At 44.3% G+C, this 22,325-nt stretch overlaps 1 protein-coding gene across 1 annotated transcript in view; it reads right to left on the bottom strand.

Annotated features, from left to right (window-relative positions):
* CDC23 (cell division cycle 23) overlaps window positions 1-11,773 on the bottom strand; it is a 30,223-nt gene extending 18,450 nt beyond the window's left edge. Inside the window, exons 1-5 of the mRNA XM_002815925.5 lie at window positions 11,577-11,773; window positions 11,416-11,488; window positions 4,940-5,077; window positions 829-871; window positions 47-152 (exon numbers count right to left, since the gene is read on the bottom strand). Coding sequence (XP_002815971.2) covers window positions 47-152; window positions 829-871; window positions 4,940-5,077; window positions 11,416-11,488; window positions 11,577-11,737 — 521 coding nt within the window. The 5' untranslated portion in view covers window positions 11,738-11,773. The remainder of the gene's footprint in view (window positions 1-46; window positions 153-828; window positions 872-4,939; window positions 5,078-11,415; window positions 11,489-11,576) is intronic.
* Between the last annotated feature and the right edge of the window lie 10,552 nt (window positions 11,774-22,325).

Below are 22,325 nucleotides of genomic sequence, written 5' to 3' on the forward strand. Positions count from 1 at the left end.
TCAGCGGAATATGTTACAGAAAGTTCCAAATTACTGTAACACTTACAGATAAAGTCCAAATCCATCAAGTTCTCGAGTTTGGTGTTTTTTGCTGAGCTCCACTCTCAATTCTCTAAGTGCCTCATTTTTCACTTGTCCTTTTTCCAGGGGGCCTAGGAAAGAAACAGAGTCTCTGCTCTAAGGTTAGGATGCTGGTTTTCATTTTCTTATTTTATTTATTTATTTATTTTTCTAGAGACAGGGTCTCGCTATGTTCCCTAGGCTGGTCTCAAACTCCTGGGCTCAAGTGATCCTCCCGCCTCAGACTCCCAAAGTGCTGGGATTATAGTAGTGAGCCACTGTACCCAGCTCATTTTCATATGCATAGATATTCTCTTTAGCATCTACGAAAGTTACACCTGAAACCTCTAGCAAACACAAGGTACCAATGATATCTTACACAACCCATTTCCTATATTCCAGAAATTGCAAATACTAATGGGTTTACAGTCATACTCTGTTAGACCCACACAGTTGTTTTTTTTTTTAATTGGAATTCGTTATGAATGTTTAAAAATCAAAAACCTCAACTAAAACTCTAAATTTCTAGCTTCAGGTTGCAGGGAACAAAGAAGGGCCAAGGGAAGAAAGCCGTCACAATACCAACCCCAGATTCCCCCAAGACAGCCCTCAGTTATAGCTGGGTACAAGGTAGCTGAGATAAGCCAGGTGCTTTCCAATTTGTAATGGTTATCCTCAGACCATTCACATTACCTGCCTGGCTGTTGGAGGCATTTAAGTTTGCAACCCTGCTTTTTAGGTCAAAAGGTAAAAGAAAAAAATTCGTACCTAAGCTATCAACTGTTTCATCGTCCTTCTTTTTTTCTCCAGACTGTAAGAGAAAATCAACAAATAGGTCTTTTTTCAGTTTATTCTAAAACATATTCTAAAACTAGCATCCTGATCCTACCTAAAGGGCCAAGTTCAACCAAAATGGCATTGACTTTTGGTCACTATTTATTATTTATTTATTTATTGAGACAGTCTCACTTTGCTTTGTTGCCCAGGCTGGAGTGCAGTAGCGTGGTCTCAGCTCACTGCAACCTCTGCCTCCCAGGTTCAAGTGATTCTCCAGCCTCAGCCTCCGGAGTAGCTAGGATTACAGGCGCCCGCCACCACGCCTGGCTAATTTTTGTATTTTTAGTAGCGACGGGATTTCATCATGCTGATCAGGCTGGTCTCGAACTCCAGACCTCAAGAGATTTGCCCACCTTGGCCTCCCAAAGTGTTGGGATTACAGGCGTGAGCCACTGCACCCAGCTGGTCACTAATTTCAAATAACTCTTCAGGGGCTCCCTGGCCAAATCTGGAGTTATCTGAGCACCAAAATAATTAAGTAATGAATTATGCACAATTAAAAATATAGGAATCCACGAGTCCATATTGATACTGAATAGACAAATAAATGGGGAAAGGGAGGGAAGGCTCTTTCTTAAAGTAAAATGCCAAGCGTTGAGTAGTAAATGTAGACAGAATGCTAGAGTAGAAAATCATCATTTTGAAACATTAAAGATTGCTTCAGATAAAAATTAACAATGAATATTAAATTTAGAGAAAAATTTGTATGAGGAGCAAGATATCTACATGGTCTTAAAGTGTTATCCCCACAGATTGTTGATGAGTTGCAAGGGAAATAACAGTAACTACACAGTGGAGAAAATGGATAACATCTTCATCAAATGATCAAAATTAACATTAGCAGTGAGGGGCTTATAGGCATTGTGTAACACTAGATGCAATGCCCTGTGAAAAAACATCAGACATATCCAAAATGAAGAATGTTCTATTAACAAAAGGGAAAGATTCACATACCAAGAATATGTGAAAAAAGGAGGAGAGAGGGAAAGGAAAGGAAGGGGAAATGGAAAGGGAAAAGAAGTCAAACCCACAGAATGTACAACACAGGGTGAACCCTAATGTAAGCTGTGGACTTTTGTTGATATGTGTCAATACTGGTTCATTGATTACAACAAATATATCACACTGGTGCAGGATACTGATGGTGAGAGAACCTCTGTGAGAGGGGAGAAGGAGGTATATAGGAACTCCTGTACTTTCTGCTCAATTTTGCTGTGAACCTAAAACTGCTCTAAAAAATACTCTATTAATTAAAAAAAAGAAAGAAAGAAAAAGAAACAGGGAGGGAAGATTTATAAATTTCAAAAAAAGTCAACGTCATAAAAGACAAATAAGGCTGTTCCAGATTAGTGGAGATTAAAGAGACTGACAACTGATTCTAGATTGTACTGAGGGGAAAATGCTATAGAAGACACTGCTGGGTCAATTGACAAGATTGGAATTCGGCCGGGTGCAGTGGCTCATGCCTGTAATCCTAGCACTTTGGGAGGCCGAGGCGCGCCGATCACCTGAGGTCAGGAGTTCCAGAGCAGCCTGGCCAACGTGGCGAAACCCCATCCCTACTAAAAAATACAAAAATTAGCCAGGCATGGTGGCGAGCACCTGTAATCCCAGCTACCCAGGAGGCTGAGGCTAGAGAATCGCTTGAATCTGGGAGGCGGAGGTTGCAGTGAGCTGAGATCACAACACTGCACTCCACCCTGGGCGACAGAGCTAGACTCCATCTCAAATAAAAAAAAAAATTGGAATTCAACAATAGATTGAATATGGTACCAAATACCATATTTAACAATATGGTGTTAAATTTACTAAAGTTGGTAACTAAGTTGTGGTTATTTAAGAAAATGTCCTTATTCTAAAGAGAACACATTGAAGCATTTAGGGGTAAAGAACCATGATATTTGCAACTTATTCTCAAATGGTTCAGAGTAAAACAATTCCATGTGTATGCACACATTGTGTAAAGTAGAGAGAAATGATAAAGCAAATAGGATTAATGTTCACAATAGGCAAATCTGTATAAAGAGTACATAAGTGCCGGGCACAGTGGCTCACACCTGTAATCCCAGCACTTTGGGAGGCCAAGGCAGGAGGTCAGGAGTTCGAGACCAGCCTGACCAATATGGTGAAACCCCATCTCTACTAAAATTACAAAAATTAACTGGACATGCTGGCATGCGCCTGTAGTCCCAGCTACTTGGGAGGCTGAGGTAAGAGAAATGCTTGAACCCAGGAGGCAGAGGTTGCAGTGAGTTGAGATCGCACCACTGCACTCCAGCCTGGGTAACAGAGCGAGACTCCATTTCAAAAAAAAAAGTACATGAGTATTCTTTGTACTATTCTTATTCTCGTATCTCGTCAATTTGGAATTATTTTCAAATAAAAGGCTAAAAAGCAAAGTAAACATTCAGACTTTCTTTTTTCTTTTCTTTTTTTTTTTTTTTTTTTTGGCGACAGGGTCTTGCTCTGTTGCCCAGGCTGGAGTACAGTGGTACAATCTTGGCTCACTGTAACCTCCACCACCTGGGCTCAAGCGATCCTCCTATCTCAGCCTCCCAAGTAGCTGGGGCCACAGGCACACACCACCACACCTGGCTAATTATTGTATTTTTTGTAGAGATGGGGTTTCACCATGCCACCCAGGCTTCCTTTTATATTTTATATATTTGTCTTAAGGAACTTTATTTTATCCCAAACTTCAGCAAATGCTGGTTCTATTCTACCATAACTCATCCAAATTAGTGCTTCTACACAGGTATAGATTGTATGTGAAAGATTAACTTTTTAAATCCCATAATTTCAAAATATCTTTCTTAAACTCATGGAGGTAAGTAAACTGTGGTATATAAATACAACGGAATATTATTAAACCTTAAAAAAGGAAATTCTTATATATGCTACAACATGGATGAAACTTGACAGCATTATGGTAAGTGAAATAAGCCAGTCATAAAGAGACTAACACTGCATGATTCCACTTATCTAAGGTACTTAGAGTAGTCCAGATCATAGAAACAGAAAATAGAATAGTGGTTGCCAAGGGGTCCACCTTGGGGGAAGGGAAAAATGGAGAGTTACTGTTTAATGGGTATAGAATTTTAGTTTTACAAGATAAAAAATGTTCTAGTGATGGGTGGTGGTGATGGTTGCACATTATGAATGCATTTAATACCACTGAACCATACACTTTAAAAATGTTAAAATGGTAAATTGGAAAAAAAAACAAAAACAAAGATGATGTAAACATAGTCCATAACTGCAAGAATTTACCATGCTTGACAAATACAAGCTATGCTAATAGTTGATCAACCTAAATCAGGAAATCTGAAATCTGCACTGCTCCAAAACCCAAAACTTTTTCAGCACCAATGACACTCACTGCAGCATTTTCTATTTCAACCAGTAAGTATAATGCAAATATACCAAAATCTGAAAAAAACCTGAAATCTGAAACACTTTTGGTCCCAAGCATTTCAAATAAGGGATACTCAACCTGTACTAGGAAATGAGGAGTATATAAAATGTTTTTTTAAATCAATTTATATAGATAACAGCTAAGAAAAAGTAGGAAAGTAAATTTATAATGTTTCAAAGTAAAATAATAAATTGTACTTAAATTATTATTCAATACAGTATTAAGTTGGTTTACTTGCATTGTCCTTTACAATCATACTTTTTAATAGTCATGAAAGAAAAACAATAAATATACTATAAAAATGATAAATGAATTTATAAATTTAAAAGTCAGCCCAGGCTTTTTAACTCAATTCTTACACAATAATATTAATTCACAGGCATGAAGAACCTTATATAACCTAAAGTAAATAATCAGGTTGTTACTTATCCTGTCATTCCTAAGAATATTTTCTTCTGTACCATCATTTTTAACTTTATTTATGATATCTTTTTTTATTATTGCTATGTATAAAGTACATTCATTCAGTGGCCCATTGCTAAGCTATTTAAAAGATTTAACTTTTCCATTGGTTCTAAATATGGATGTTTCACTAAAGGCAGAATGACATTTTAAAATGGCCCTCACCAGATATCTGGAATACATATACAGAAAATAGGCTTTCTTGCTATTGCAGCCATGCAGGAAATGTGCTGCCCGATCATACTCTTTAACGTCAAAGTAGGCCTTGGCCAGGGTATAGGCATCCATATCCCGGGCATCTTCCTAAAAAAGAAACAAGCTTATGTAAGTGGTTGGGAATAGGACAACAAAAGTTCAAATCTAAAAAGTATATTCGTTAATTTCAAGATGTAAGAGAAAAATGATTTTCTTCCTCCTAAAAACCTAGAATATGTAGATGCATATATATATAATTTTATATATTTATTTTATTACCAAGTAAGCCCACAGAACTCTTTTTTTTTTTTTTTTTTGAGACAGAGCCTCACTCTGTCACCCAGGCTGGAGTGCAGTGGCACAATCTCAGCTCACTGCAACCTCTGCCTTCCAGGTTCAAGCAATTATTGTGCCTCAGCTGCCAGAGTAGCTGAGATTACAGGTGTGCGCCACCACTTCCAGCTAATTTTTGTATTTTTAGTAGTGATGGGGTTTCGCCATGTTGGCCAGGCTGGTCTCAAACTCAGGGCCTCAAGTGATCTGCCTGCCTCGGCCTCCCAAAGTGCTGGAATTACAGGTATGAGCGACCGCACCTGGCCAAGCTTTTCTTTCCAATTTTTTCAAAATAAAAAGATGGAGAAAAAAGAAAACTTTAAAAAACTAAACGAACACACTCATAAATGTGTATTGTTTCTATAAATGTAGTAGAAAGTTGAATAGGCTTTGGTGTTAAGGACCTAGATTCAAATTCTGACTTTTTGATTTCCTGGTTTCAGGACATTGGTAGGGAGGTTACTTAGCTTCTCTTAGCCTCCATTTCTTCATCTGTAAAATGAAGCCAATAATACTGACCTTACAGATTTGACTTGAGGAAAATGTGAGTCACATAAAATATCCAGCATTAATACTGGCATTCTATTCCTTCTCCTGTCTTTTACATTCCTACATAAATGCAATGTACGTGCAATTACTTATATTTTTTGTACTTCAATAAAGTTTTGTCATAATTTAGTATTGCTGAAGGCACAGAACACAGCTGTAATTCTCTATGTAAAAAAAAATTAGATAATGTCACATTTAAGTTAAAAACAGACAATCCTTGGCTGAGCGCAGTGGCTCACACCTGTAATCCCAGCACTGTGGGAGACCAGGGCAAGAGGATGGCTTGAACTCAGGAGTTCAGGACCGGCCTGGGCAACGTGGCGAGACCCCGCCTCTACTAAAAATACAAAAAAATAGTTGGGCATGGTGCTACGTGCCTGGGGTCCCAGCTACTCAGGAGGCTGAGGCAGTGAGCCTTGTTGCACTGAGCCAAGATCGCGCCACATCACTTCAACCTGGTGACATAGCAAGACTCTGTCTCAAAAAAAACAAAAGACAAAAATTCAATCCCCCAAATTCTTTTTTTTTTTTTGAGATAGAGTCTCACTCTGTCACCTAGAATGGAATGCAGTGGTGCGATCTTGGCTGACTGTAACCTCCACCTTCCAGGTTCAAGTGATTCTCCTGCCTCAGCTTCCCTAGCAGCTGGGATTACAGGCGCCCGCCACCATGCCCGGCTAATTTTTGTATTTTAGTAGAGACGGAGTTTCACAAGGCTGGTCTTGAACTCCTGACCTCAAGCGATCCACCCGCCTTGAACTCACGGCAGAGTGCTGGGATTACAGGCATGAGCCACCACGCCTGGCCCAATCCTCCAAATTCTAAGGATGAGTTAATTAAAATTTGAATAACTGTATTTTCCTCATCTTTCTTGCCCCAAATATCACCAGAACAAAACTGGAACCAAAACATATTCAGTGCTTTCTTCACTGGATCAACATGTCCTAAATACAACCATTTAATTTAGGATTCTGGAGGCTCTTCTCATATCCACTCACCACTTGTTTATTTCTTTCCCCCCAACTCTTTCACCTGCATTATGCCTTTTTGAGTAAGAAATACTCGTTATTGTTGAGTGGGACAAAAAAACCAAGAAAGGCATCATCAGGAAAACAAAATGGATTATAATGAAAAGCATTCAGATTATATAAGACTATGTATACATGCATACTATAGGCCCAGCATAAAATATATTCGTAACAGTCTATATATCCTTATCATTCAGAAAGTTTTACCATTTGGATTATATAATCTTAAATTTTTTTGTTTCATTCTTGCTTATGGGAAGAATCTGGAATGTTCTACTGAAAATTACATGTAATTTAGAGGCATTTAGCAGTTGGCTGAGTTTTATTTTGTTTCGTTTTGAGACAGGATCTCACTCTGTCTCCTGGGCTGCAGTGTAGTGGCGCAATCTCAGATCACTCCAACCTCAGCCTCCTGGACTCAAGTGATCCTCCTCCCACCTCAGCCTCTGAAGTCACTGGGTCCACAGGTGCGTGCCACCGCACCACCATGTATTTCTAGTACAGATATGGCTTCACTATGTTGCTCAGGCTGGTCTGGAACTCCTGGCCTCAAGCAATCCTCCCAAAGTGCTGGGATTACAGGCATGGGCCACCATGCTCAGCCAGGTTGAGTTTTTAAACCAAGAAGCCACAATTGGTCCTAGTCACATCTTATATTCAGAAAAGCTAAGCTTCAGGGCCGGGTGTGGTGGCTCATGCCTGTAATCCCAGCACTTTGGGAGGCTAAGACAGGTGGATCACCTGAGGTCAAGAGTTCAAGACCAGCCTAGCCAATATGGTGAAACCCCAACTCTACTAAAAATACAAAAAATTAGCCAGGTGTGGTAGTGAGCACCTATAATCTCAGCTACTTGGGAGGCTGAGGCAGGAGAATCACTTGAACCTGGGAGGCGGAGGTTGCAGTAAGTAGAGATCATGCCATTGCACTCCAGCCTCTGCAACAGAGACTCAAAAAAAAAAAAAAAAAAAAGAAAAGAAAAGAAAAGCTTCGAGTCCAAGACAAAGGATAACGAGTTTAAAGCCTTATGTGACACGCTTCTTTGGTAATGTTTATAAAACACTGAGAGTAAGCAAGCCAGGTGTGGTGGCTCACACCTGTAATCCTAGCACTTTGGGAGGCTGAGGTGGGTGGATCACCTAAGGTCAGCAGTTTGAGGCCAGCCTGGCCAACATGGTGAAACCTCGTCTCTATTAAAAATACAAAAATTAGCCAGGCGTGGTGGCACATTTGGTAATCCCGGCTATTCTGGAGGCTGAGGCAGGAGAATCACTGAAACCCGGGAGCCGGAGGTTGCAGTGAGCCGATATTGCGCCACTGCACCCCAGCCTGGGTGATACAGCAAAACTCCATCTCAAGAAAAAAAAAAAAATTGAGAGTAAGTATAACAAACATCTACTACGTAGATTGAGCAAGCATAATACTCTTGAATTTCAATAACTTTAAATATCACAGTTATGGCTGAGAGCAGTGAATCATGCCTGTAATCCCAGCACAGCACTTTGGGAGGCTGAGAGAGGTGGATCACTTGAGGTCAGGAGTTCGAGACCAGCCTGGCCAACATGGTGAAACCTCCTCTCTACCAAAAATACAAAAAAATTAGCCAGGTGTTGTGGCATGCACCTGTTACTCAGGAGGCTGGGACAGGAGAATTGCTTGAACCTGGGAGGTGGAGGTTGCAGTGAGCCGAGATTGAGCCACTGTACTCCAGCCTGGGTAACGGTGCAAGACTCCGTCTCAAAAAAAAAAAAAAAAATTCACAGTTTTGGCCAGGCACGGTGGCTCACACCTGTAACCCCAGCACCCTAGGATGCCTTGGTGGGTGGATCAACTGAGGTCAGGAGTTCAAACCAGCCTGGCCAACACGGTGAAACCCCATCTCTACTAAAAATGCAAAAAATTAGCTGGGTGTGGTGGCACATGCCTGTAGTCCCAGCTACTCAGGAGGCTGAGGAAGGAGAATCCCTTGAACCTGGGAGGCAGAGGCTGCAGTGAACCGAGATCAAACTACTGCATTCCAGCCCGGGTGACAGAGCAACATTCCATCTCAAAAAAATAAATAAACAAAATAAAATAAATAAATCACAGTTTTAAGGTTTACTCGAGTTTACACTTTAGATCAAAACATTACTCTGGGGTTTTTTAGAGATAGTCCCTAGAGAAGACCTGAAAACACTAAGTACACAACAAATTGGTAAAGAGGCTGCTGAATCAATTATTCTCACAGCAAACTGAAAGCTATTCAACAAACCAATAGCTAATACTCTACAATAATTCAATAATGGTCAGGTTTCTGCAATGTCTGTAAAATCCCTGTATATAATACGAACCCTCAGGACAGGGTGATATTTACTGAGGTTCTACTTCTCAATAAATATGCTTTATTTACTCATTCAACAGTTATTTATCCTATTTAGGGAACACTTATACACTGTTGGTGGAACTGTAAGTTAGTTCAGCCTCTGAACTAACAGAGTTCACAGATTTTTCAAAGAACCAAAAATAGAATTATCATTTGACTCTGCAATCCCATTACTGGGTATATACCCAAAGGAAAATAAATTATTCTACCAAAAAAACACCTGCACTCGCATGTTTACCACAGCACTATTCACAATGGCAAAGACATTGAATCAATCTAAGTGCCCATCAATGGTGAACTAAAGAAAATGTGGTACATATACACCATGGAATACGACACAGCCATAAAAAAGAACAAAATCATGTCCTTTGCAGTAACATGGATGCAGCTAGAGGCCATTATCCAAGTGAATTAACACACAAATAGAAACCCAAATACAGCATGTTCTCACTTACAAGTGGAAGCTGATCACTGGGTACACAAGAACTTAAAGATGGGAACAACAGACACCGGGGACTCCAAAAGTGGGGAAGGAGGAAAGCAAAGGGTGAAAACTATCTGGCCAGGTGCAGTGGCTCACGCCTGTAATCCCAGCACTTTGAGAGGCCAAGGCAGGTGGATCACCTGAAGTCAGGAGTTCCAGACCAGCCTGGTAAACATGGTAAACCGTCCCTACTAAAAATACAAAAAGTTAGCCAGGCGTGGTGACAGGTGCCTATAATCCGAGCTACTCAGGACGTTGAGGCAGGAGAATTGCTTGAACCCGGGAGGCAGAGGTTGCAGTGAGCCGAGACCATGCCATTGCACTCCAGCCTGGGCAACAAGAGCAAGACTCCGTCTCAAAAAAAAAAAAAAAAAAAAAAAAGTAAAATAAAATAAAACTATCTATCAGGTATTATGTCCACTATTTGGGTGATGGGTTCAACTGAAGCCCAACCTCAGAATCACACAATATATCCATGTAGCAAATCTGCACAGGTAACCCCTGAATCTAAAATTTAAACAACAAAAACAATTATTTATCCTATTCAGGACCAACGATGGGCCTAGGCATTATGAAAGTGGGCACAAGAGTAAAAGCTAATCAGACAGATATAAACTGCATTGACTCAAAAAATTTACCTAAGAATATACCGTATGCTTTACTCTTATTGCTTTATTTAATCTTCTTGAAAACCCAGCAATTATTAACATTACCTATAGACGAGAAGGCTGTCACTTAGAAATCATTTGCCCACATTCGTGCTACCAACAAAGAACTTGACCGAAATATAGATGCAAGCACCAGGCACACTTCTAAGTGGTCTATATTATTATCTCATTGACTTCTCTCAATATCCCCATTGAGTAGATACTATTACTATCGTCACTGCACAGATGAGGAAACTGGCTCAGAAGGTTAAGTTGCCAAAGGTCATTTGAACCCAGAGTCTTCTCAACCCAGCACCTAAACTTAACCATTATTTGCTATGATGATCAGACAACAGTGTAGGTATTGTAAAAACTTTATTTATTTATTTATTTTGAGACAGCGTCTCGCTCTGCCCTCGGGCTGGAGTGAAATGGTGCGATCTCAGCTCACTGCAACCTTCGCCTCCCGGGTTTAAGCGATTCTCCTGCCTCAGCCTCCCGAGTAACTGGGATTACAGGTGCGCGCCACCATGTCCGGCTAATTTTGTATTTTTACTAGAGACGGGTTTTCACCGTGTTGGCCAAGCTGGTCTCGAACTCCTAACCTCGTGATCTGCCCACCTCGGCCTCCTAAAGTGTTGGTATTACAGGCGTGAGCCACCGCGCCAGAACAAAACTTTTGATTCTTCTCATTCTTTTGCGTATTTATTATGAGATATCCTTATAATAATTCCTTATAATAATATTTACTATTATGAAGCACTCATGTCTAGGTTTGGCTATTAGCCCTAAAAGGCTGAAATCATAAGCAGTAATTGTTTACCAATTCTCTCCAGCTTTAAATAAGAGCACCACCAAGTCTTTCAAAGCCCAAGAAAACTAAATGGATAAAACCATTTAAAACACTCAGCTCTTTGAATGCCTGAATTCCCTCTACAAACATTCCTGCTAAGCAGTTTGCTCTCCTCCAGTGACAGAGCACTCAGTGGCTCTTGAGGCACACCCCTGGGTTGATGGGGAGCGCTCACTGTAAACATGTCCTTACCTCTGTAATAGGCGGAGGCGGTTGCATCTCGGCCAGAGGCAAAGCAGGGAGAGAGAAAGCCAACTCCGCCGACCTGGAACACCCACACAAACTAAATCAGCTCGACAAGCCTCTCAAGGCCAAGGATCCAAGCCCCGTCCCTTCCCACTCCAACATCTCACCATTTGCTACTGTGTAGTAGGCCCCGCTCCCGGGTAAGGCCCGCAATAAGCAGCAGTTGCTTTTTAATTTCCCGCAAATCTGAGAAATCGCTGTTTATGGACAAGACAGGCGCCACTGCCGCCGTCACAGCCACCGGGACTACGGAGGTACTCGCAGCCATTTTCCCGACTCGGGCCACTCCAGCCAATCATCGGCGATAATACTGGCTGCCCCTCTGCACCAAAAATATCTGCCTCTCATTGGCCGGCTCTTGCTCCGGAAAACCAATCATAGGTCTTATTTCTGAAACGTCACGAAGAGGCGGGGGAAAAGAAACAACTACACCCCCAAATGGCCAAGAGCTACTGAGGCGGGAAAATTAGAAAATAGGCGGGGCGAGGGAGAAGCCACGACCTCTGGGCGGGGCGGGGAAGAAGGGAATGAGTGACTGCGAAAAGTAAACTGGGAAGCTAGGGGTGGGAGTAAGGGCAAGAAAGGGTGGAGAAGGGAAAGTGCCTTTCACTTTAGGGGTGATGTGATTGGATGAAAAATAGAAAGGGTGTAGTTTCAGGGCCGACTCTGTACCAGATAATGACAAAGTGATGTATATGCTAGGAAAGATGCATGGTAGCCTCTGGATTCTTCCTTAAAATAGGAGGATGTATCGCCCCATGTGGAGGATTTTTCCTCTTTGTCTACCCTTTCTTGCCCCGGGTAGCCCGGGGAGGTGGGGGTGAGAGCATTGTTCTATTATATTTATTTAACAATAATTGTTAACATTTCACATTTATTGAGGGCTTATCCTACAACAGGTTCTGCCCTTTTACAACTATAATCTGGTTTAATCCTAAAAACAGCACTATGATATTCGTATCATCCCAATTTTATAGAAAGAAAAACAGAAGCTCGGCCAGGCGCAGTGGCTCAAGCCTGTAATCCAACACTGTGGGAGGCCGAGGCGGGCGGATCACGAGGTCAGGAGATCGAGACCATCCTGGCCAACACGGTGAAACCCCGTCTCTACTAAAAATACACAAAAATTAGCCGGGCGTGGTGGCACGCGTCTGTAGTCCCAGCTACTCGGCAGGCTGAGGCAGGAGAATCGCTTGAACCTGGGAGGCGGAGGTTGCAGTGAGCCGAGATCGTGCCATTGCACTCCAGCCTGGGCGACAGAGCGAGACTCCGTCAAAAAAAAAAAAAAAAAAAACGGAAGCTCAGAGAAGTTCTATCACTCTTCCAAGGAGAGAGTCTAGACTATAAACCAGATTTTACTCCAAAGCCCAATGTTCTTAAACATTACCTGAACATTTTCGGCGTTTTTTGGTTTTTATCCTTTCATAGTAATATACTATCTTACCAACCCTCGGGCATTTTTTTGAAACCATTTTGTCATTCCCTGGGTGTTATATAGAAGTTATCTATTTTTAAATTGTCATTTTATTATTTTATTTATTTTAAGAAAGGGTCTCGGCCGGGTGCGGTGGCTCACGCCGGTAATCCCAGCACTTTGCGAGGCCGAGGCGGGCGTATCACGAGGTTAGGAGATCGAGACCATCCTGGCTAACACGGTGAAACCCCCGTCTCTACTAAAAATACGAAAAAAAAATTAGCCGGGCGTGGTGGCAGGCACCTGTAATCCCAGCTACTCGGGAAGCTGAGACAGGAGAATGGCGTGAACCTGGGAGGCGGAGCTTGCAGTGAGCAGAGATCGCGCCACTGCATTCCAGCCTGGGCGACAGAGCGAGACTCTGTCTCAAAAAAAAAAAAAAAAAGAGAGAAGGTCTCGCTCTGTCATCCAGGCTGGAGTGGCCGCGGCCCGATCAAGGCTCACTGCATCCTCAAACTCCTGGGCTCCAGTGATCCTGCCGCCTCAGCCTCCAAAGTAGCTGGGACCACAGGTGTGTGTCACGACACCCAGCTAATTTTTTTTGTAAATTTCGTAGGGACAGAATCTCCCTATGTTGCCCAGGCTGGTCTCAAACTCCTGGGCTTAAGTGATCCTCCCGCCTTGCCCTCCCAAAGTGCTGGGATTACAGGCATAAGCCACCATGCCCAGCCCATTTTACCCCTTAAAAAAATCAATTTGCGGGCCTATATGCTCAGTGCTTTGGGAGGCTGAGGCGGGAGGATCATTTGAGCCCAGCTGTTGAAGACCAGCCTGGGCAACATACCAAGACCTCCCTATCACTACTAATATAAAAATTAAAAATTAAAAAAATATATATCCAGGCATGGTGGTGCATGCCTGTCATCCTAGCTACTCGGGAGGCTGAGGTGGGAGGATCACTTGAGTCCAGGAGTTTGAGGTTGCAGTGAGCTATGATTGCACCACTGCACTCCAGCCTGGATGCAGAGACTGTATCTCAAAAAAAAAAAGAAGAAGAAGAAGTAATGTCAATGGCGAAAACTTGAAGAATACATTAACTATAAAGAAAAATATGGGGGGTGGGTGTGGTGGCTCACGCTTGTAATCCCAGCACTTTGGGAGGCTGAGGCGGGTGGATCACGAGATCAGGAGATCGAGACCATCCTGGCTAACACAATGAAACCCCGTCTGTACTAAAAATACAAAAAAATTAGCCAGGCTTGGTGGCGGGCACCTGTAGTCCCAGCTACCAGGGAGGCTGAGGCAGGAGAACGTGTGAAGCCGGGAGGCGGAGCTTGCAGTGAGCCAAGATCGCACCACTGCACTCCAGCCTGGGTGACAGAGCGAGACTCGGTCTCAAAAAAAAAAAAAAGAAAAGAAAAATATGGGCCAAGCGCAGTGGCTCATGCCTGTAATACCAACAAGGCCGAGATGGGTGGATCACCTCAGGTCAGTAGATGGAGACCAGCCTGACCAAGGTGGTGAAACCCCATCTCTACTAAAACTACAAAAATTAGCTGCGTGTGGTATTATGCACCTGTAGTCCCAGCTACTCCGGAGGCTGAGGCAGGAGAATCACTTGAACCCAGGAGGTAGAGGTTGCAGTAAGCCAAGATCGTGCCACTGCACTCCAGCCTGGACAACAAGAGTGAAACTCTGTCTCAAAAATAATTAATTAATTAATTTTTTTAAAAAAGAAAAATATGTAGAACACTAACTCCCACCCAAAGGAAATCACTGGTTTCTGTGTTTCTCCATCCATCTGTGTACATAGCTTCATACTGCAGTGCTGCCCGCATTTGTCATTTGATAATTCACTCTAAGTATTTTCCCAAGTTAATATTCTTCTAAATCACGATACTTAATAACTGCATGATAATCCATTATATGAATGTACCATAAATTGGCCGGGCACAGTGGCTCATGCCTGTAATCCCAGCACTTTGGGAGCCTGAGGCAGGCAGATCACCTGAGGTCAGGAGTTTGAGACTTGCCTGGCTAACGTGGAGAAACCCCCATCTCTACCAAAAATACAAAAATTAGCTGAGCATGGCGGTGTGCCTGTAATCCCAGCTACTCAGGAGGCTGAGGCAGAATTGCTTGAGCCCAGGAAACAGAGCTTGCAGTGAGCTGAGATCGTGCCACTGCACTCCAGCCTGGGCGACAGAGCAAGACTGTCTCAAAATAAAACAAAACAAAAAACCATAATATTTAAAGCATGTAATACTCAACTGAATAGAACTAGCACTCGGTCACTCTAGACTCATGAGATCCTCCTGCCTCAGCATCTCAAGTAGCTGGGATTACAGGCAGGCACAAACAAGCCTGGCTAATTTTCTTTACTTTAGTGATTAGGGTCTCACTATGTTGCCCAGGCTGGTCTGGAACATCTGGCCTCAAGTGATCCTTCTGCCTCAGCCTCTAGAGTAGCTGGGATTACAAGTGTGAGCCACTGGCCTGGTCAAGTTCACCCTTTTGATACATACAATTCAATGGTTTTTAGTATATTAATATAATTACGCAATTATCAACCACTATCCTATTCCAGAACATTTTCATCACCTGAGAAACACCATATCTGTTACCAGTCACTTTCCATTCTCCCCTCCCTCCAGCCCCTGACAATATTTTCTGTTGGTACCATTGTTTTCTATAGTCTCCTAAGATTTCTTGCCCTGCTAGATAAGATTTTTGATTAGATAAATGCAACTCACAGATATGTTGAAGAGTACTTTAAGGAAAATTTACAGGATTCTCATTTGCAAGCTCCTCCTTATGTAGTATTTCAACATCAGGGTTTCTTATGCTTGGGGTCTTTAACCATTATCCATTGCAGGTAATTTTTTTTGGCAAATATTTATAGTAGCTTTATTCATAATCACCAATAATTGTAAACAACCCAATTTTTTTTTTTTTGAGACAGAGTTTCGCTCTTGTTGCCCAGGCTGGAGTGCAATGGTGCAATCTCGGCTCACTGCAACCTCTACCTCCCAGGTTGAAGTGATTCTCCTGCTTCAGCCTCCCGAGTAGCTGGGATTACAGGCATGTGCCACTGTGCCTGGCTAATTTGGTATTTTTAGCAGAGACAGGGGTTTCACCATGGTGGTCAGGCTGGTCTTGAACTCCTGACCTCAAGTGTTCTACCTGCCTTGGCCTCCCAAAGTGCTGGGATTATAGGTGTGAGCCACTGTGCCCAGCCCCCAAATATCTTTTAATGGGTAAATCTTAGGATAATCAGTGATACATTGATACACTGGAGTACTAGTCAATAATGCTACTAATAATTTTTTTTTTCGAGACGGAGTTTCACTCTTGTTGCCCATGCTGGAGTGCAATGGCACAATTTCGGCTCACTGCAACCTCTGCCTCCCCAGTTCAAGCGATTCTCCTGCTTCAGCCTCCTGAGTAGCTGGGATTACAGGTGCAAGCCATCACACCCAGCTTAGTTTTTGTATTTTTTTAATAGAGACAGGTTTTCACCATGTTGGTGTGAGCCACCACGCCTGCCACTAATAATAAATTTTTAATATGTATGTGACTTAGAAAATCAAGTCAGGCCGGGTGCGGTGGCTCACACCTGTAATCCCAGCACTTTGGGAGGCCAAGGTGGGTGGATCACGAGGTTGGGAGATTGAGACCATCCTGGCTAACATGGTGAAACCCCGTCTCTACTAAAAATACAGAAAAATTAGCTGGGCATGGTGGCGGGCGTCTGTAGTCCCAGCTACTGAGGAGGCTGAGGCCGGAGAATGGCGTGAACCCAGGAGGCGGAGCTTGCAGTGAGCCGAATCGTGCCACTGCACTCCAGCCTGGGCGACGGATCGAGACCCCGTGTCAAAAAAAAAAAAAAAAAAAGAAAGAAAATCAAGTCAAAATTACCACAGAGACCTCCCATGTTCAGCTGAGTAATAAACTGTTTCATGCTTGTCTAATCATCAGGAACTGCATCACAGACTCATTCCCTCAAGATTTAAACTGTCCCTTTTTTCAGGAGGAAAATACTTAAATAATTATCTTATGTATTAAATGTTTAAAAAGTGAAAGCCGGCTGGGCACAGTGGCTCACGCCTGTAATCCCAGCACTTTGGGAGGCCGAAGCAGGTGGATCACAAGGTCAAGAGATCAAGTCCATCCTGGCCAACATGGTGAAACTCCGTCTCTACTAAAAATACAAAAATTAGCTGGGTGTGGTGGTGCACACCTGTAGTCCCAGCTACTCGGAAGGCTGAGGCAGGAGAATCACTTGAACCTGGGAGGCGGAGGTTGCAGTGAGCCAAGATCGCGCCACTGCACTCCAGCTTGGGCAATAGAGTGAGGCTTTATCTCAAAAAAAAAAAAAAAAAAAAGTGAAAGCCATAATTACCAACTTTAATGATGTAGATCCCTCAACACCTTTGTAAACCCTTGAACTCTACTTCCTTGACCTTCCAGCACCACCAGTCTCGCCTAATTCAAAGGTTTTTCATTTCCAAGCCGACATTAATTATCTTTTTGCCTTTCTTCTCTCTTTGTAGAGATACAATGGTGATATTAGTAATGCCGAGACCAGCTTGGCTGGGGAGACCCTAACCCAGTGGTGCTAGAGGAATTAAAGACACACACACAGAAATATAAAGGTGTGAAGTGGGAAATCAGGGGTCTCACAGCCTTCAGAGCTGAAAACCCCGAACAGAGATTTACCCATGTATTTATTAACAGCAAACCAGTCATTAGGATTGTTTCTATAGATATTAAATTAACTAAAAGGGAAACGAAGGGATGGGCCGAATTAAAGGAATAGCTTGGGCTAGTTAACTGCAGCAGGAGAATGTCTTTAAGGCACAGATCACTCATGCTATTGTTTGTGGCTTAAGAATGCCTTTAAGCGGTTTTCCGCCCTGGGCGGGCCAGGTGTTCCTTGACCACATTCCCGTAAACCCACAACCTTCCAGCGTGGGCGTTAGGGCCATTATGAACATGTCACAGTGCTGCAGAGATTTTGTTTATGGCCAGTTTTGGGGCCAGTTTATGGCCAGATTTTGGGGGGCCTATTCCCAACAAGTAAGAGTTCTTTATTGGGAAAGAACAGAGTGCAGAGCTAGAGAATGTGAGCTCTGAGCCACACCACCTAAAGGCAAACTCTAACTCCACCATTATCAGCTTGTGACCTTGGGAAAGTCATTTATTGTATTAGGTTGGTGCAAAAGTAATTGCGGTTTTTGCCATCACTTTTTTTTTTTTTTTTTCGTTTGAGACGGGGTCTTACTCTTGTTGCCCAGGCTGGAGTACAGTGGTATGATCTCTACTCACTGCAACCTCCGACTCCCGGGTTCAAGCTTCTCCTGCCTCAGCCTCCTGAGTAGCTGGGATTACAGGCACCCACCACCACACCCAGCTAATTTTTGTACTTTTAGTAGAGATGGGGTTTTGCCATGTTGGCCAGGCTGGTCTCGAACTCCTGACCTCAGGTGATCTGCCTGTCTTGGACTCCCAAAGTGTTGGGATTATACGCGTGAGCTACCCCGCGCGGCCTGCCATCACATTTAATGGCAAAAACCACGACTACTTTTGCATCAGCCTAATATGTTCAGCTTATTCATTGATAAAATGAGGACCATAACAATAATTCCTGTTATTCAGGTGGGGTGAGAATTGAATGAGATAATCCATGTAATGTATTTTGAACAATTTTTAACACATAGTAAGCACTGGATACATGTAAGCCATTCTTGAACACTAACTCCCTGCTAGGACTTTATGTATCTGAGCACCAATCCTCTTGACAAGCCTGCAAGGCAGGTTATCATTGTCCCTATTTTAGAGAGTAGAAAACAGACTCAGGCAACTTAACTGAGGTGACCTCAAGTTCTGTACAGCTACAGCCCATATTCTTCCACTGTGTTTTCATAATGTTAAAAAAAATTCTTATTTATGTGTTTCACTATTTACAAATCATTTTCAAATGTTATATTGTTAAATCCTGTGAAGTAGGCATTATGCCCTTTTTCAGACAAGATTGGGCGCGCTCAGGGTGGTATGGCCATAGACATTATGTTCTTTTTCAAAGAGCAATAATTCAGGCAGGTGTGGTGTCTCACGCCTGTAATCCCAGCACTTTGGGAAGCCAAGCCAGGAGGATCGCTTGAGTCCAGGAGTTTGAGACCAGCTTGGGCAACATGATGAAACCCTGTCTCTACAAAAAATTCAAAAGTTAGCTGGGCATGGGGGCGCACTCCTGTAGTACCAGCTACTCAGGAGGCTGAGGTGGGAGGATTCCTTGAGCCTGGGAAGTCAAGAGGCTGCAGTGAACCAAGATCACGCCACTGCACTCCAGCCTGGGCGACAGAGTGAGACCTTGTCTCACAAAAAAAAAAAAAAAAAGAATTCAGTACCTATTTTATAGAGTTGCTATGACAATTGGAGATATGTACACTTAGTAGGTACTATTTCTATAAGGAAACAGACAGCATGGTTTATGGGTCACCCATCCATTTAGAGGTAAGTAAACCACCTAGAAGCAGCCCAGGGTTGCAATCCACAAGAGCTGAAACCTGTCACGATCTAAATACACCTGCAAAAATCTCCCACTCCCTCTCCTCACTGGGCCTTAGTTTTCCCCTTGCAAGATGACAGAGCTAAGCAAGATGACTTCCAGGATTCCTTCTACCTCTGATAAGCTCCAAGTGAAGACTAGAGCTCAGATTAGAAGGGAGAGGGCTGGGCGCGGTGGCTTACACCTGTAATCCCAGCACTTTGGGAGGTGAGGAGGGCAGATCATGAGGTCAGGAGTTTGAGACCAGCCTGGCCAACATGGTGAAACTCTGTCTCTACTAAAGATACAAAAAATTAGCCAGGCATGGTGGAGGGTGCCTGTAATCCCAGCTACTCGGGAGGCTGAGGCAGAAGAATCGCTTGAACCCAGGAGGCAGAGGTTGCAGTGAGCTGAGATTGTGCCATTGCACTCCAGCCTGGGCGACACGGTGAGACTCTGCCTCAAAAAAAAAAAAAAGTGAGAAGGCAGAGAGTGACTTCCTTGTTTTTGGTTTATTAATAATAAATACAGGCCGGGCATGATGGCTCATGCCTGTAATCCTAGCACTTTGGGATGTCTAGGCAAGTGGATCACTTGAGCCCAGGAGTTTGAGACCAGCCTAGGCAACATGGCGAAACCCTGTATCTACCAAAAACACAAAGATTGGCCAGTCTCATAACCCAGTCTCTAAATAAATAGATTAAAAAAATTTTTTAATTAAAAAAATTTTAATAAAAAACAATAAATACATCAAAAGGCAGTGATGTAATGAAGAATTAAGAAGTCACTGTTGGCCAGGCACCATGACTCCTACCTTGGGAGGCCAAGGTGGGTGGACTGCTTGAACTCAAGAGTTCATGACCAGCCTGGACAATGTGGCAAAACCCCATCTCTACAAAAAAATACAAAACTTAGCCAGGTGTGGTGGCGTGCTCCTATAATCCTAGCTACTCAAAAGGCTGAGGCAGGAGAATCTCTTGAGCTCAAGAGGTCAAGGCTGCAGTGAGCTGAAATTGCACCACTGCACACCAGCCTGGCTGACTGATTGAGACTCTATCTCAAAATAATAAAGAATAAGAAGGGGCTGGGCGTGGTGGCTCATGCCTGTAATCCCAACACTTTGGGAGGCCGAGGCTGGTGGATCGTGAGATCAGGAGATCAAGACCATCCTGGCCAACATGGTGAAACCCCATCTCTACTAAAAATACAAAAATTAGCTGAGCATGGTGGCGCATGCCTATAATCCCAGCTACTCTGGAGGCTGAGGTAGGAGAATCCCTTGAACCAGGGAGTTGAAGGTTGCAGTGAGCCGAGATCGCACCACAGCAGTCTAGCCTGGTGACAGAGCGAGACTCCGTCTCAAAAAAAGAAAAAAAAAAAAAAAGAATAAGAAAGAAAGCACTTCGAATCCCAGCATGTTGGGAAGCCGAGGCGGGTGGATCACGAGGTCAGGAGTTTGAGACTGGCCTGGCCAAGATGGTGAAACTCGTATCTACTGAAAATATTAAAATTAGCTGGGCATGGTAGCGGGCGCCTGTAATTCCGGCTACTCGGGGGGCTGAGGCAGGAGAATCACTTGAGTCCAGTGGGGTGGAGGCTGCAGTGAGCTCAGATCGCGCCACTGCACTCCAGCCTGGGCAACAGAGTGAGACTCTGTCTCAAAAAAAAAAAAAAAAAGACAAAATTATATGAAAATGAAAGCCCCTCCCCCTCCCCCTCCCCCTCCCCCTCTCCTTCTTTTTTCGGTCTCCCTCTGTTGCCGAAGCTGGACTGTACTGCCGTGATCTCGGCTCGCTGCAACCTCTCTGCCTCGGGCTCCTGTGACTCTCCTGCCTCGGCCTGCCGAGTGCCTGGGATTGCAGGCACGCGCCGCCACGCCTGAATGGTTTTTGTATTTTTGGTGGAGACAGGGTTTTGCCGTGTTGACCGGGCTGGTCTCCAGCTCCTGGCCTCCAGTGATCTGCCTGCCTCGGCCTCCCGAGGTGCTGGGATTGCAGACGGAGTCTTGCTCACTCATTGCTCAATGGTGCTCAGGCTGGAGTGCAGTGGCGTGATCTCGGCTCCCTACAACCTCCACCTACCAGCCTCCTGCCTTGGCCTCTTAAAGTGCTAAGATTACAGCCTCTGCCCCGCCGCCACCCCGTCTAGGAAGTGAGGAGTGTCTCTGCCTGGCCGCCCATCATCTGGGATGTGAGGAGCCCCTCTGCCTGGCTGCCCCGACTGGGAAGTAAGGAGTGCCTCTGCCCGGCCGCCATCCCATGTAGGAAGTGAGGAACGTCTCTGCCCGGCTGCCCATCTTCTGGGATGTGAGGAGCGCCTCTGCCCGGCTGCCCCATCTGGGAAGTGAGGAGCGCCTCTGCCTGGCCGCCACCCCGTCTGGGAGGAAGTGAGGAGCGCCTCTGCCCGGCCGCCACCCCGTATGGGAAGTGAGGAGCGCCTCTGCCTGGCCACCCTGTCTGGGAGGTGAGGAGTGCCTCTGCCCGGCCGCCACCCCGTCTGGGAGGAAGTGAGGAGCACCTCTGCCCGGCTGCCCCGTCTGGGAGATGAGCACCTCTGGCCGGCCGCCCCATCTGGGAAGTGAGGAGCGCCTCTGCCGGCCGCCACCCCGTATGGGAAGTGAGGAGCGCCTCTGCCTGGCCACCCCATCTGGGAGGAAGAGAGGAGCACCTCTGCCCGGCCGCCCCGTCTGGGAAGTGAGGAGCGCCTCTGCCTGGCCACCCCATCTGGGAAGTGAGGAGTGCCTCTGCCTGGCCGCCACCCTGTCTGGGAAGTGAGGAGCGCCTCTGCCCAGCCGCCCCGTCTGGGAGGAGAGGAGCGCCTCTGCCTGGCCGCCGCCCCATCTGGGAAGTGAGGAGCGCCTCTGCCCGGCAACCCCGTCTGGGAGGTGAGGAG

This window comes from Pongo abelii, chromosome 4, assembly GCF_028885655.2.
Source record: "Pongo abelii isolate AG06213 chromosome 4, NHGRI_mPonAbe1-v2.0_pri, whole genome shotgun sequence".
NCBI lineage: Eukaryota > Metazoa > Chordata > Mammalia > Primates > Hominidae > Pongo > Pongo abelii.